Here is a 14739-nt window from a genome sequence, read left to right on the forward strand (position 1 = left end):
GTGCTGTGTCACCCAGGCTGGAGTGCAGTGGCGCGATCTCGGCTCACTGCAAGCTCCGCCTCCCAGGTTCAGGCCATTCTCCTGCCTCAGCCTCCGAGTAGCTGGGACTACAGGCGCCCGCCACCACGCCCGGCTAGTTTTTTTGTATTTTTAGTAGAGACGGGGTTTCGCCATGTTAGCCAGGATGGTCTCGATCTCCTGACCTCGTGATCCGCCCGCCTCGGCCTCCCAAAGTGCTGGGATTACAGGCTTGAGCCACCGCGCCCGGCCTCCAGATTCTTAAAGAAGCGTCTTCCCCTGTCCTCTGTCCATAGGACTACTCTATAGAACACCGTGCTCAGCAACCAAGAGGTAAGGGGTGGTCTTTTTTTTTTTCTTTGGAAAGGGAGTCTCACTCTGCGGGCCAGGCTGCAGTGCAGTGGTGTGATCTCGGCTCACTGCCACCTCCGCCTCCGGGGTGCAAGCGATTCTCCTGCCTCAGCCTCCCGAGTAGCTGAGATTACAGGTGCCCCCCACCACGCCTGGCTAATTTTTGTCTTTTTAGTAGAGACAAGGTTTCGCCATGTTGGCCAGGCTGGTCTCGAGCTCCTGACCTCAGATGATCCACCCTCCTCGGTCTCTCAAAGTGCTGGGAGTACAGGCATGAACCACCAAGCCCGGCCAAGATGGTCCTTTTGGGGGTCTCACATTTGGAATTACTTTGGTTGGGGAAGGGGAGGAGCAGCTCCCAAAGTGACCAGCAGTGGGCCCAACCTGGCCAGTTCTGGGAGCTGGACGTCTCATGGAACTCTGGAAGACTCCCAAGCTGCCTTCTCAAAGATTTGTCTCTGGCACCGTCCAGAATGGAGGTGATGTGCACTCTAGGGTCCCTCTAACACCTTCCCTTGAGCCCCTCGCCTTCTAGGCTCATCTGCCCCCAGGACTAAGCCCCCTCCATTGATTGATTGATTGATTGATTGAGACGGAGTCTCGCTCTGTCGCCCAGGCTGGAGTGCGGTGGCTCGATCTTGGCTCACTGCAACCTCCGCCTCCCGGGTTCACACCATTCTCCCGCCTCAGCCTCCCAAGTAGCTGGGAATACAGGCGCCTGCCACCATGCCCGGCTAATTTTTTATGTTTTTAGTAGAGACGAAGTTTCACCATGTTAGCCAGGATGGTCTTGATCTCCTGACGTTGTGTGTGATCCGCCTACCTCAGCCTCCTGAAGTGCTGGGATAACAGGCATGAGCCACCGCGCCCAGCAAGATAGGTTTTCTTCATTTTGGCCAGGCTAGTCTCGAACTTCTGACCTCAAGTGATCTGCCCGCCTTGGCCTCCCAAAGTACTGAGATTACAGGCGTGAGCCACCACACCTGGCCAGTCTTTAGAGACTGTCTGGAGCAGGCCGCTATGGCCTCGTTAGGGTATAGGAACCCTGACGGAAGGCATGGGGGCTGGGCATACCTCAGGGACCTAGAGCAGGGAGACCTGGAAAGCTCTTGTTTCCAGGCCACCGAGGGGACCCCCAGCCCTCGCCCATTCATCTGCCATCCGTATACTGACAGTCCCGGGACACATTTACTGAACTCGTGCTCTGCTCCATTCGAACACATCACTCCTTTTCTTTTTTTTTTTTTTTTTTCTTTTTTTTTTTTTTTTTTTTTTTTTGAGACGGAGTCTCGCTCTGTTCCCCTGGCTGGAGTGCAGTGGCGCGATCTCGGCTCACTGCAAGCTCCGCCTCCTGGGTTCCTGCCATTCTCCTGCCTCAGCCTCCCAAGTAGCTGGGACTACAGGCGCCCGCCACTGCGCCCGGCTAATTTTTTTGTATTTTTAGTAGAGACGGGGTTTCACTGTGGTCTCAAACTCCTGACCTTGTGATCCGCCCGCCTCGGCCTCCCAAAGTGCTGGGATTACAGGCGTGAGCCACCGCGCCCGGCCTCACTCCTTTTCTTAACTTTGGTTGCCTCCCACCTTCTTTTTATTTTATTTTATTTTATTTATTTATTGAGACAGGGTCTCATTCTGTTGCCCAGGTTGGAGAGCAGTGGTGTGATCTCAGCTCACTGCAACCTCCACCTCCCACCCCAGCCTCCTGAGTAGCTGGGACTACACAGGTGTGCCACCACGCCAGTTTAATCACCTTCTTTAAATAAAATCCAAGCTCCTCACCATGACCTACAGGTCCTTCTTGGTGGTCCAGCCCACCTCTCCCTCCATCCAGCCTCCCCTTTAACCATGACACTCTGGCCAAGATGACCTCTCTTCTTTTATTGTTGGTTTTATTGTTGTTTTGAGATGGAGTTTTGCTCTTGTTGCCCAGGCTGGAGTGCAATGGTGGGATCTCGGCTCACTGCAACCTCTGCCTCCCGGGTTTGAGCGATTCTCCTGCCTCAGCCTCCCGAGTAGCTGGGACTACAGGCGCATGCCACCACACCCGGCTAATTTTTGTATTTTTAGTAGAGATGGGGTTTTGCCACGTTGGCCAGGGTGGTCTCGAACTCCTGACCTTAGGTGATCCGCCCGCCTCAGCCTCCCAAAGTGCTGGGATTACAGGCCTGAGCCACAGCGCTTGGCCTAAAAGATGTTTCTGGAGTAGGAGGCTTTGGGCCTAGCTGGAAGGTTTGTGTCTTTAAAGGCCTGAAGAGAACATCCCAGGTGGGAGAAACAGCAAGGAGGGAACGTGTGGAGGAGGCGGGGAGACCCTGCTCTTGGGACTACTGTCTGCAGAGGGTCTCCAGAGGCAGGACCCCAGGGGTAGGGACACTGATGCAGGAGTCGCTCTGCAGTCCCTCCCCCCAAGCTGTGGGCCGGGGTGCCCCCAGGGACGCGGGCTGTGCGCTCCCACGCCCAGCCGAAGCAGGACGTTCCCACGCGGGGGCGGCCCTGAAAGGCTGTGGGGCGGGCCGGGGGCGGGCGCCCGCGCTCAGGTCCCTCCGCAGCGGGTTCTCACTTGCTCTCTGGGCAGACCCAGGTCGCACTCCCGCTGCCGAGCCCGCGAGGTGAGTGAGTTGGCGGAGGACCCCGCAACCCAAGCCCCGCAACCCAAGCCCGCGCGTCAGGGGCTCGGCTCGGTCTCCTGCCTTCGCCGCTGGGTCGCGCCCCGAGTGGTCCCTGTCTTAGAGGGTTGGGGGGCTTCATGCAGGTTAGAGTTGAGGGTTCCTGGGGAGTCCTCCGTCTGCATATGTATGCCATCTTTTTCCCCAAATACAGATTACACCCTCCCTCTCTGGATATGTGGAGCTCTCCCACCCACTAATCATAATCACTGGCCGGAGCTCCTCTTTTCTAGAAGTGCGGGCCGCCCCCTCCCACTTATCACCTGTCATGTGCCCCCTCCCTCACTCTATTTGTTGGGTGTCCCTCTCTCCCCCTAGATGTGGGATCCCCTTCTTTTCCCCAGATGTGTGTCTCCCTCCCTCTGACCCAGTTAAGTCCCTATCCTCTAAAGCCCCTCCCCACCCCCATGGATGCCAAACCCTGAGTCTTCCCTGGGGGTGGGGGACTGGGCTTAGCCGGTCTGGCTGAGCCCAGTCCCCCACCCCCAACCAGATCCAGCAGAGCAGGGCTGTGTGCACGTAGGCGGCCAATTATGGGGGAAGAGGTGGGGGCCAGACGGTCTGTCTGTTCTGCCTGTGCTGGGCAGGGAAGACAGCCTCGGGACCTGCTCCCTCTCAACCTGGACCCCCACCCAGCTTCCTCTGGGGAGCAAACAACTGAGCAGAGTTCTCTAGTCTGGCCAGACTGAGCTGGGGCTGGCACTAGAACCCAAGCCCTCAGCCTCAAACTCTTCAGACCCTGGCCCAAGACTTAGGCCTCCTCCCACTTCTCAGATGTGTGAATTGAGGTCCTAAGAAGGGGCTCCAAAGGTCTAGGACCCCCATTGCCCCCACTTCCCAGGGATATCAGACAAAATTAGAAGGGTCAAGGGCATGAGGGCGACCTTGAAACCCTGGGATCCCTACCACTACCATACCAGTGGAAAAGGGTTTCTCCGTCTGGCCCTAAGGTTTGGGGGCAGAGGGTGATGTGGGGGCAGAACTCATCTATACCTTCATGCCCCCAGATGCTGCCCAAAGCTGCTTGGAGCTTGGTGCTGAGGAAAGGTGGACGTGGAAGACGAGGGATGCACAGCTCAGAAGGCACCGGTGAGACCTGGAGTCCTTCCTCCCAGCCTAACTCCAGAGATAGTGGCAGGGGTCCCCTCTGCCCCTTTTGCCCTTCCATGCCACCCTGGGCCTGTTCCTACCACACTTCCTATGATCCCACTCCTTGGTCCCAGGCCAAGTTTCTCCAGGAAATGGAGTCCGTGGGGTGAGCAGACAGTGGCCATCTCCATTCCAAGCTTCCTTAGGAGCCCGCCCCCAAGCCTCAGGTCCCTAGGTCTTTTGTCCTGAGGTGGAGGATGCTGACAGAACCTTGGACCCTGATTCCTCCTTTCCAGACCCTAGTTTGAATGCTAGTAAGAAGAAAGAGACCTAAAGCAGGAGAGACTTCAGCCAGATAGCAGAAGGGCCTTGCTGACCCATGGAGAATAACAAAGAAACATTTATTGAGCCCTTGCTAGTACCCCAAGCTATTATAAACCATTTTTTTTTTTTGAGACAGAGTCTTGCTCTGTCGCCGAGGCTAGAGTGTTCAGTGGCGTGATCTCAGCTCACTGCAACCTCCACCTCCTGGGTTCAAACGATTCTTCTGACTCAGCCTCCCGAGTAGTTGGGATTATAGGTGCCCACCACTGCGCCTGGCTAATTTTTGTATTTTTAGTAGAGGCGGGGTTTCACCATCTTGGCCAGGCTGGTCTCGAACTCCTGACCTTGCAATCCACCCGCCTCGGCCTCCCAAAGTGCTGGGATTACAGGCGTGAGCCACCAAGCCCGGCCACTTTCTTTATTAATATAGTTAGAGATAGGGTGTCCAAGGGGCAGCCTGGACTCAGCTCCCTCCATTGTGTCTCCAGCCTGTGGTGGGGGGAAGACGCCCCGCTACACCAACTGCTATGCCCAGCGCCACTACCCCATGCCAGAAGAGCCCTTCTGCACAGAACTCAACGCTGAGCAGCAGGCCCTGAAGGAGAAGGAGAAGGGAAGCTGGACCCTGCTGACCCACGCCGAAAAGGTGGCCCGTAGGTGTCAGGGTGGGGCTGGCTGGAGAGAGTGGGTTGGGGCGTAACTTTGGAAAGAAGGGCCTGTCAGGGATCAGAGGGCAGAGAGAGGCCCCCAAGACAGCCAGAAACCTCCAAACACCTAAGGGGTGAAGTTTATGCCTTTGTTCGTTTCTTTATTCACTCACCTATTTGTGCATAGCCTGATGTTAGGCAATGCTGGGGACAAGAGGTGAATCACCTGGATAGTTCCTGTCCCCATGGTGCTCCCAGTCCCGCAGGGAAAACCAGTACAGACCCCAATAATTGTAATACAGAATATGTGACTAGGGTGAGGTGTGTTCAAGGACTGTGAGATGAAATCTTGGTGGACCTCCCAGAGGAGGGCACATTCCAGCTGGCCTTTAAGGGTGAAGAGGAGGGCACTGCCAGGGAGTGGGAACTGCATGGGGAAGGGTGTCCAGAGCAGGAGACTGTGGAGGCTCCTGGAATTGAGTGATGTAGGGGAGATGGAACAGAGAGAGGCAGGTGAGGTGGTTGGGGAGGAGCCCTCTGACCCTGGGAGACTGGAGGGATGTGTGGTCCCTTGTCATGTCCACCAGAGCATCCCTGAGCTGACCCTTTGATATTTGGAGCACCTTATTCTCATTCCATGAATGGGAACACTCAGCCTGACTTCCAAGATTTCAAAGGATTCCTAGTGGGGAAAGGTTCATGCTTCTCAAATTCATTCATTCAGTCAACATCTTATTGAGCACCTACTGCAATACCATGCACTGGGAATGCAGCTGTGAGCCAGCCAGGCTCCCTTTCTGCCTGTGAGCTTGCATTTCCAGCCCTCTCTCAACACCTTTCCTCTCTCCCTCTCTCTCTCTCTGTCTCTGTTTCTCTCTCTCTCTCACACACACACACACACACACACATATCTTGGTTTTCTCTTCATTTCAGAAATTGACACTCTTTATCTGAGCGTGGTGGCACATGCCTGTGGTCCCAGCTATTCGGGAGGCTGAGGCAGGAGGATCGCTTGAGCCCAGGGGAGTTGAGGCTGCAGTGAGCTGTGATTGTGCCACTGCATTGCACTCCAGCCTGGGTAACAAAGTGAGACCCTGTCTGGGGGAAAAAAGAAAAAAAAAGAGAGAGAGAGAGAGAGAAAAATAAATGACGGACATTCGCCAGGCAAGATGGTCATGAGCACCACCCCTAATATGTACTGCACGCTTACAGGTAGCAGGCACCGCTGTGGAGGTAGGTGCTCTCATTAGCTCACATTTGAGAGCCTCAACTCAGTGAAGTGCAGTCACTTGCAGTGGTCGCACGGCTAGAGAGTGGTGGAGGCAAGATTTGAAACCACACAGACAGGCACCAGGGGTTTCACCCTTAGCTGCTATACCACATTAGCTACACTGAAGATTTGGTGGGATGCTTGGTGCATTGCAGTGTAGCCTCACAGATCAGTTAAACAACTTTTTTTTTCTTTTTTTTCTTTTGAGACAGGGTCTCTGTCACCCAGGCTGGAGTACAGTGGCCCCATGTCGGCTCACTGCAACCTCTGCCACTTGGGTTCAAGAGATCCTCCTGCTTTGGCCTCCTGAGTAGCTGAGACTACAGGCGGGCACCACCACACCTGGCTATTTTTTTTGTATTTTTTGTAGAGACAGGGTTTCACCAGGTTGGCCAGACTGGTCTCGAACTCCTGATCTCATGATCCACCTGCCTCAGCCTAAAGTGCTGGGATTACAGGTGTGAGCTACCATGCCGGCTATTTATTTATTTATTTATTTATTTATATTTCTGTAGAGACAGAGCAGTCTCACTATGGTTGCTCAGGCTGCTCTTGAACTCCTGGGCTCAAGCAATTCTCCTGCCTCGGCCTCCCAAAGCACTGGGATTACAGGCATGAGCCATCATGCCAGGCCAAATGCCTTGAGTCTTGTCAGACCTCTTCCAGGGCAGGCGGGCATGAGATCACATACTCCAACCTCAGCAGCAGAGTGAGACTGTCTCAAAAAAGAAAAAAGAAACGGTCTCACCCTGTTGCCCTGGCTAAGACAGCACTGTATGGGATCCTTGCTCACTGTAGCCTCAAACTCCTAGGGTCAAGCAGTCCTTCTGCCTCAGCCTCTCGAGTGGCTGGGACCACAGGCACATGCCACTGTACCTGGCTAATTTTTTATTATTTATTTATTTTTTTATTATTTATTTTTTTGAGATGGAGTCTTGCTCTGTCTCCCAGGCTGGAGTGCAGTGGTGCAATCTCGGCTCACTGCAAGCTCCGTCTCCCTGGTTCACGCCATTCTCCTGCCTCCGCCTCCCGAGGAGCTGGGATTACAGGTGCCTGCCACTATGCCCGGTTAATTTTTTGTATTTTTAGTAGAGACGGGTTTTCACCATGTTAGCCAGGATGGTCTCGATCTCCTGACCTTGTGATCCACGCGCCTCAGCCTTCCAAAGTGCTGAGATTACAGGCGTGAGCCACCGCGCCCAGCCTTACCTGGCTAATTTTAAAATTTTTTGTAGGAACAGGATCTCGCTATATTGCCTAGGATTGTCTCGAACTCTTGGACTCAAGCAGTCCACCTGTCTTGGTCTCCCAGAATTCTGGGATTATAGGCATGAGCCACCATGCCTGGCCCCCTCCCTAATTCTGTTGAAATGAAATCCAGTTTCTTCTCCATGGATTCTGACAAGGTCCTGTGTGAACCGGCTCTGGCCAGCCTCTCATTTGCTAAATTCCCTCTCTTTTGCTCATTTCACTCCAGCCACAGTGGTCCTCACTTCACTCTTTTCCTACCCACTTCCTGCTTCTGGGTCTTTGCATTTCCTTCTGGTTTTCACCAGTTTTCTCCCATTGATTTTTCAAGCCTCAGTTCCAATGTCACCTCCTCTGAGACACCTTCCCTGGCCACCCAACTGTTTGCCTGAAGCATTTGCCACAGTCTCCCCTCTTAACTCGACAAGGGCAGGGATTTTCATCTGGCTTACTCACTGCTGTCACCAGTTCTTGGTCATGCTGTGCATATAGTACATGCTCCGTAAGAATTTGCTGAATGAACAGCATCTGCTGCAGGGAGGCAGAAGCCAGGGATCACTTAGAGTGGATGCACCTGAGGCCCTTCCCCCCTTCCCCCCAATTGCCTCCAGTGTACCGGCTCCAGTTCAATGAGACCTTTGCAGAGATGAACCGTCGCTCCAATGAGTGGAAGACAGTGATGGGTTGCGTCTTCTTCTTCTTTGGATTCGCAGCTCTGGTGATTTGGTGGCAGCGGGTCTACAGTGAGTAGCAACACCTCATCTAGATGCAATCCTGGGCCGTGACCTTGTGGTCACGGCCACCAGATGGTTTCTTAAAGGAACCATGCTGGCACTCATCTGAAGAGCTGAAAATGTCTGAAGAGGTGTAGTGTGAAGGGCAGAGCATGGCTGTCTAGGTTTGAATGTAGGAACTTTACCTCTCTGGGCCTCAGTTTCCTCATCTGTAAAATGGAAATAGTAATGTTCCATTTCAGGGTACTTAAGAGGATTTTAATGAGAGAGGGCTATAGGCCAGTGTTTGGCTCATAGTCATGAATGGTGTTGTAACCGATTGTTGTGTATGAACTATGTGTTTTTCGGTGTATATATATATATATACATACACGGAACCTCTGCCTCCACAGTTCAAGTGATTCCCCTGCCTCAGCCTCCCGAGTAGCTGGGACTACAGGAGTGTACCACCATGCCTGACTAATTTTTGTATTTTTAGTAGAGACAGGGTTCGCCATGTTGGCCAGGCTGGTCTCAAACTCCTGGCCTCAAGTGATCTGCCTGCTTCGAACTCCCAAAGTGCTAGGATTACAAGCATGAGCCACCACGCCTGGCCTGTTTTTCAATATATTGCTTCAGCTACTGTAACAGAGTCCCCAACTTACAAGAGCTTAAATTAGATAATGGTTTATTCCTTTCTCACAACAAGGGCAGAGAAGCAATCCAGACAAATGTGGGGACTCCACAATGCAGGCTCCTTCTGTCTTGTTGCTCTGCATCCTTGACATGCAAGATGGCTGCTCCAGCTCCTGCCATCAAGCCTACATTCCAGCCAAGGAAAAAAGGGAAAGGGAAAATAGGCTCCTCTTTGAGGCCTAGAAGTTGCTCAAACCACTTCTTCTCACATGATATAGGCTGAGAAATGATCATGTGATCATCTGGCTACAAGGGAAGCTGGGAAATATAGTCTTTAGCTGGGTAGTCACATGTACAGCTGAGCTTTTATTACCTCTGAAGAGTGGTTCTCAAAAGTGTTCTCTGTGTACCAATAGCACCACCTAGGAACTTGCTAGAAATGCATATTCTCAGCTCCACTGGTCAGACACTCTGGTGGTAGACCCCAACCCCAACAATTTTTTTTTTTTTTTTTTTGAGAGAGAGTTTTGTTCTTTAGTGGTGCGGTCTCGGCTCACTGCAACCTCCGCCTTCTGGTTTCAAGCGATTCTCCTGCCTCAGCCTACCAGGTAGCTGGGATTACAGGCGCCCGCCACCATGCCCAGCTAAGTTTTGTATTTTCAGTAGAGATGGGGTTTCACCATGTTGGCCAGACTGATCTCGAACTTCTGACCTTGTGATCCGCCTGTCTTGGCCTCCCAAAGTGCTGGGGTTATAGGCATGAGCCACCGTACCCGGTCTGACTCCAATAATTATTTAATTAAATTAATTAATTCATTTATTTGAGATGGAGTCTTGCTCTGTTACCCAGGCTAGAATGCAGTGGCGTGATCCCAGCTCACTGCAACCTCCGCCTCCTGGGTTCAAGCGATTCTTCTGCCTCAGCCTCCTGAGCAGCTGGGACTACAGGTGCATGCCACCACATCCAGCTAATTTTTATATTTTTAGTAGAGATGGGGTTTCACCATATTGGCCAGGCTGGTCTTGAATTCCTAACCTTGTGATCCACCCACTTTGGCCTCCCAAAGCGCTGGGATTACAGGCGTGAGCCACCACATCGGCCCAGCAATTTTTATTTTAACTGCCCATCCCTCTGGTAGACCAGTGGAAGGCTCAGCACCTCCCGTGCATCCTGGAAGGGCTAGTCTAGCCTAGTGCTTAGCACATAGTCGATGCTCATAAAGGTTGTTCCCTTCCTGCTCCGCTCCTGGGATAGAATGTACCAGGGATGGAGGTCAGGAAGGCTGAGTCAGCCTCAGGACCAGGTGGACCAGAAAGTAAGGTATGAGAGCTATTGGGAGCTCGGGCCTCCAGGCCTTTCCTGTCCCCATCCACACATCAAGGTGCCTAAAATGCCTCTATGAGTGCTTTCAGCTTTTAGGTTAAGTATTGCCTCTCCCACCAGATTTTTTTCTTTTTTTTTTTTAAAAAAAAGAGACAGGGGTTTTTCTATGTTGCCCAAGCTTGTGACCTTTAGACCCTCGGGTTTATATCCTCCTCAGTTGGAAGTGGCTCGTGCCTGGGGATCCCCAGTGACTATAGATTTAAGTCAGGAGACGAGACCATCCTGGTGCACAGGAGTTCCCCGCCTCACAGGCACCTTGGCCGGGCTGCAGGTGGCGGTCAGGTTTATTGGCTGAGGCAGAGAATGGTGGGGTCCTCGGGAGGCGCTGTAGTGAGTTGAGATCCGCCTGCATTCCCTGCCATGCATAGAGATTTCTGTCTCAAAAAAAAAAAAAAAGTAATCCTCCCATCTTGGCCTCCTGAGTAACTGAGACCATAGGCACACGCCATTGCACCTGCCTCCCCCATTTTTTCTTTCTTTCTTTTTTTTTTTTGAGATGGAGTCTTGCTCTGTGGCCCAGGCTGGAGTACAGTGGCCGGATCTCAGCTCACTGCAAGCCCGGGCCTGGTTTACCATTTCTCCTGCCTCCTCAGCCTCCCAGTAACTGGGACTATAGGGCGCCGCCACTGCCTCGCTAGTTTTTGTATATATATATATTTTTTTTAGTAGAGACGGGTTTCACTGTGGCTAGCCAGATGGTCTCGACCTCCTGACCTCGTGATCCGCTTCTGTCTCGCCTCCCCAAAGTGCTGGGATTACAGGCTTGAGCCACCGCTACTGGCCTTTTTTTTTTTTTTTTTTTTTTTTTGAGACGGAGTCTTGCTCTGTCAGCCTCAGGCTGAGTGCAGTGGCCGATCTCTCAGCTCACTGCAAGTCCTCCCGGTTCCTCACACCATTCCTCCTGCCCCAGCCTCCCAAGTAGCTGGGACTACAGGCGTCCGCCATCGCCTCGCTAGTTTTTTGTTATTTTTAGTAGAGACGGGTTTCACTCCATGTTAGCCAGGGATGGTCTCGGACTTTGACCTCGCGGATCCACCCGCCTCGGCCTCCCAAAGTGCTGGGATTACAGGCTTGGCTTCACCGCGCCCGCCTTTTTTAGAAAGAGTCTTGTTTCTGCCACCCAGGCTGGAGTGTAGTGGCATGATCTTGGCTCAGTGCAACCTGTGCCTCCCAGACTAAACCAATTATCCTGCCTCAGCCTCCTGAGCAGCTGGGATAACGGGATACACTACTACGCCCAGCTAATTTTTTGTATTTTTAGTAGAGACAGGGTTTGACTAGGCCAGGCTAGTCTCGAACTCCTGACCTCAAGTGATCTGCCCACCTCAGCCTGGGCGTGATTAAAGGCATGAGCCACCACGCCCTGCTGCCTGTCCCCATATTTTTTTTTTTTTTTTTTTTGAGACGGAGTCTCGCTTCTGTCACCCAGGCTGGAGTGCAGTGGTCGGATCTCAGCTCACTGGGTAAGCCCGCCTCCTGGTTCACGCCATTCTCCTGCCTCAGCCTCCTGAGTAGCTAAGACTACAGGGCCAAGCACTGCCCGGCTAAGTTTTGTATTTTTAGTAGAGACGAGGTTTCACTGTGTTAGCCAGGATGGTCTCGACCTCCTGACCTCGGATCCGCCTGCCTCGGCCTCCCAAAGTGCTGGGATTACAGGCTTGGCCATCACCGGCCTCTGTCCCCATATTTTTAAAGTGAACACTCTTACCTACTTCCTACTCTCAACCCCCTTAGAAAGTAAAAGGAATTATTTCATCCTTTACCCTGCCCAGCAAGTGGGAACAAACTCAGTAATTACATAATTATAGTAGATAACATGTATCAGGTGCTTAATATTTGTCTAACATTGTGCCAACAGCTTTGGAAATACTCAGTTCCCACAATCCTAGTGGATAGGACCTGCTTTTGACAGGTAAGGAAACTGAGGCTCAGAGAGGTGAAGTAACTTGTTGAAGGTCATAGGGCAAGGGAGTGGTGGAGCTGGGATTTGGATTCAGGCAGTCTTCAAATCAGTGCTCTTATTACCACAGGCCACAGAAGTAGGTAAGGCGACTGAGTTGGGAAGGACCTTGGCCTGGCTCCCACGGTCCTTGGAGTCTAAGGCAAAGCTGGGATCAGAACCAAGAGGTGCCTGGGGCGATGCTTTAGGAGAAAGTCTGGGGTGCTGGGCTAGACAGGGTGGAGGGAGTGCCTCAGTGCAGGATACCCCAACCCCGGAGTAACTTGTACCGTCAGCCTTGGGAGTAGCTGGGAGGCTACAGGGTGGCTGGAGACCCTGGCTGGTGGAGGAAGACTGGCCGGATCCTGAGCCCCCCATGCACTCCCTGCAGTGTTTCCTCCAAAGCCCATCACCTTGACGGACGAATGGAAAGCCAAGCAGCTGCAGCGCATGCTGGACATGAAGGTCAATCCTGTGCAGGGCCTGGCCTCCCACTGGGACTATGAGAAGAAGCAGTGGAAGAAGTGACTTGCATCCCCAGCTGTCTCCCTGCGGCTCCACCCTGGCTGGGAGCCTCTGCCGGCACCTCCCCTCCCCTGCCCTTAACCCCAATAAAGCTGATTGGTTCTCTTCTGCCTCTCACCTCCACTTCAGACTTTACTTGGCATCTAAAATTAGGCATTTTACCAGGCGAAGTGCAAGAAGGGCTCAGAACTCATCTGGTCAGTGAGGGCTTCCTGGAGGAGTGGGGGCTAGAGCCAGGGCTTAGGTGGGTTTAGGAAAGGCAAGAAGAAGGGAAGGCATCAGGGGTGGAGCAAGTGGCTTAATCAAAGGTGAGGACACTCTTTTATTCAGCTAATTAACAAATACTTGGCCGGGCATGATGGCTCACACCTGTAATCCCAGCACTTTGGGAGGCCAAGGAGGGCGGATCACTTGAGGTCAGGAGTTCAAGACCAGCCTGGCCAATATGGTGAAACCCAGTCTCTACTAAAAAACACAAAAATTAGCCTAATGTGGTGCATGCCTGTAGTCCCAGCTGGTCAGGAGCCTGAAGCAGGAGAATCGCTTGAACTCAGGAGGCAGAGGTTGCAGTGAGCCGAGGTCATACCATTGCACTACAGCCTGGGCGACAGAGAGAGACTCCATCTCAAAAAACAAAACAAAAAACAAATACTGAGCACCTACTATGTTCCAGGTTCTAATCCAGGCCCTGGGGATGCAGCAGTGAACAAGCAGGTAAAGACCTTGTCCTCACGGAGGAGACATTCCTCTATGCAGGGAGATAGAAAAATGAAAAAATAATGCAATAACTTGTAGGTTACATGGTAATAAGTGCCATGAAGAAACACAACAAAGCAGCATGAGGGGACAGGATAAAGGGGATTGGGGGTTGGTAGTGAAGGCCTTTAGGAAGAAATGGTATTTCTTTTTTTTTTTTTTTTTGTGAGACGGAGTCTCATTTGCCCAGGCTGGAGTGCAGTGGCCGGATCTCAGCTCACTGCAAGCTCCGGCCCCGGTTCATGCCATTCTCCGCCTCAGCCTCCCGAGTAGCTGGGACTACAGGCGCCTCAGCCACCGCCTCGCTATTTTTTGTATTTTAGTAGACGGGTTTCAACTGCGGTTAGCCAGGATGGTCTCGGACCCTCCTGACCTCGTGATCCCATCTCGGCCTCCCAAAGTGCTGGGATTACAGGCTTGAGCCACCGCGCCCGGCCAGAAGTGGTATTTCATTTCTTTTTTTTTGGTAGGGTCTCATTCTATCACCCAGGCTGGAGTGCAGTGGCATGATCATGGCTCACTGCATCCTTGAATTCTCGAGCTCATGTGATACTCCCACCTCAGCCTCCCAAGTAGTGGTACAGGTATACACTACCATGTCCAGCTAATTTTTTTTTTTTTTTTGAGACAGAGTTTCACTCTTGTTGCCCAGGCTGGAGTGCAATCTCAGCTCACCGCAACTTCTGCCTCCCGGGTTCAGCCGATTCTCCTGCCTGCCTCAGCCTCGCTGGTAGCTGGGATTACAAGCATGTGCCACCATGCCCAGCTAATTTTGTATTTTTAGTAGAGACGGAGTTTCTCCATGTTGGTCAGGGTGGTCTCGAACTCCCGACCTCAGGTGATCCACCTCCCTTGGCCTCCCAAAGTGCTGGGATTACAGGCGTGAGCCACCGCACGTGGTCAATGGTATTTTATTTTATTTTATTTTATGTTATGTTATGTTATGTTATGTTATGTTATGTTATTTTATTTTATTTTATTTTTTGGAGATGGAGTCTCGCTCTGTCCCCCAGGCTGGAGTGCAGTGGCACAATCTCTGCTCACTGCAAGCTCTGCCCCCTGGGTTCACGCCATTCTCCTGCCTCAGCCTCCCGAGTAGCTGCAACTACAGGCGTCCGCCCCCACGCCCAGCTAATTTTTTCTATTTTTAGTAGAGACAGGGTTCCACCATGC

At 52.4% G+C, this 14739-nt stretch overlaps 1 protein-coding gene across 3 annotated transcripts; it reads left to right on the forward strand.

The window, feature by feature from the left end:
• Positions 1-332: 332 nt before the first annotated feature.
• Positions 333-12927, forward strand: LOC101020469. 3 transcript variants are annotated; one of them, XM_031656643.1, is made up of 6 exons: positions 2882-2978; positions 4043-4124; positions 4937-5101; positions 8225-8356; positions 12205-12258; positions 12677-12762. In XM_031656643.1, the coding sequence occupies exons 2-5, from the start codon at positions 4043-4045 to the stop codon at positions 12240-12242; spliced, it is 417 nt and encodes a 138-aa protein (XP_031512503.1). In that variant the 5' UTR covers positions 2882-2978; the 3' UTR covers positions 12243-12258; positions 12677-12762. The 3 variants fall into 3 exon arrangements, with proteins under 3 accessions (XP_009214648.1, XP_031512503.1, XP_031512502.1); XM_009216384.2 differs by lacking the exons at positions 2882-2978; positions 12205-12258 and adding an exon at positions 333-351 and having other exon boundaries at positions 12677-12927; XM_031656642.1 differs by lacking the exon at positions 12205-12258 and having other exon boundaries at positions 2883-2978; positions 12677-12927.
• The last annotated feature ends 1812 nt before the right edge of the window (positions 12928-14739 follow it).

This window comes from Papio anubis, chromosome 16, assembly GCF_008728515.1.
Source record: "Papio anubis isolate 15944 chromosome 16, Panubis1.0, whole genome shotgun sequence".
Taxonomy (NCBI): Eukaryota; Metazoa; Chordata; class Mammalia; order Primates; family Cercopithecidae; genus Papio; species Papio anubis.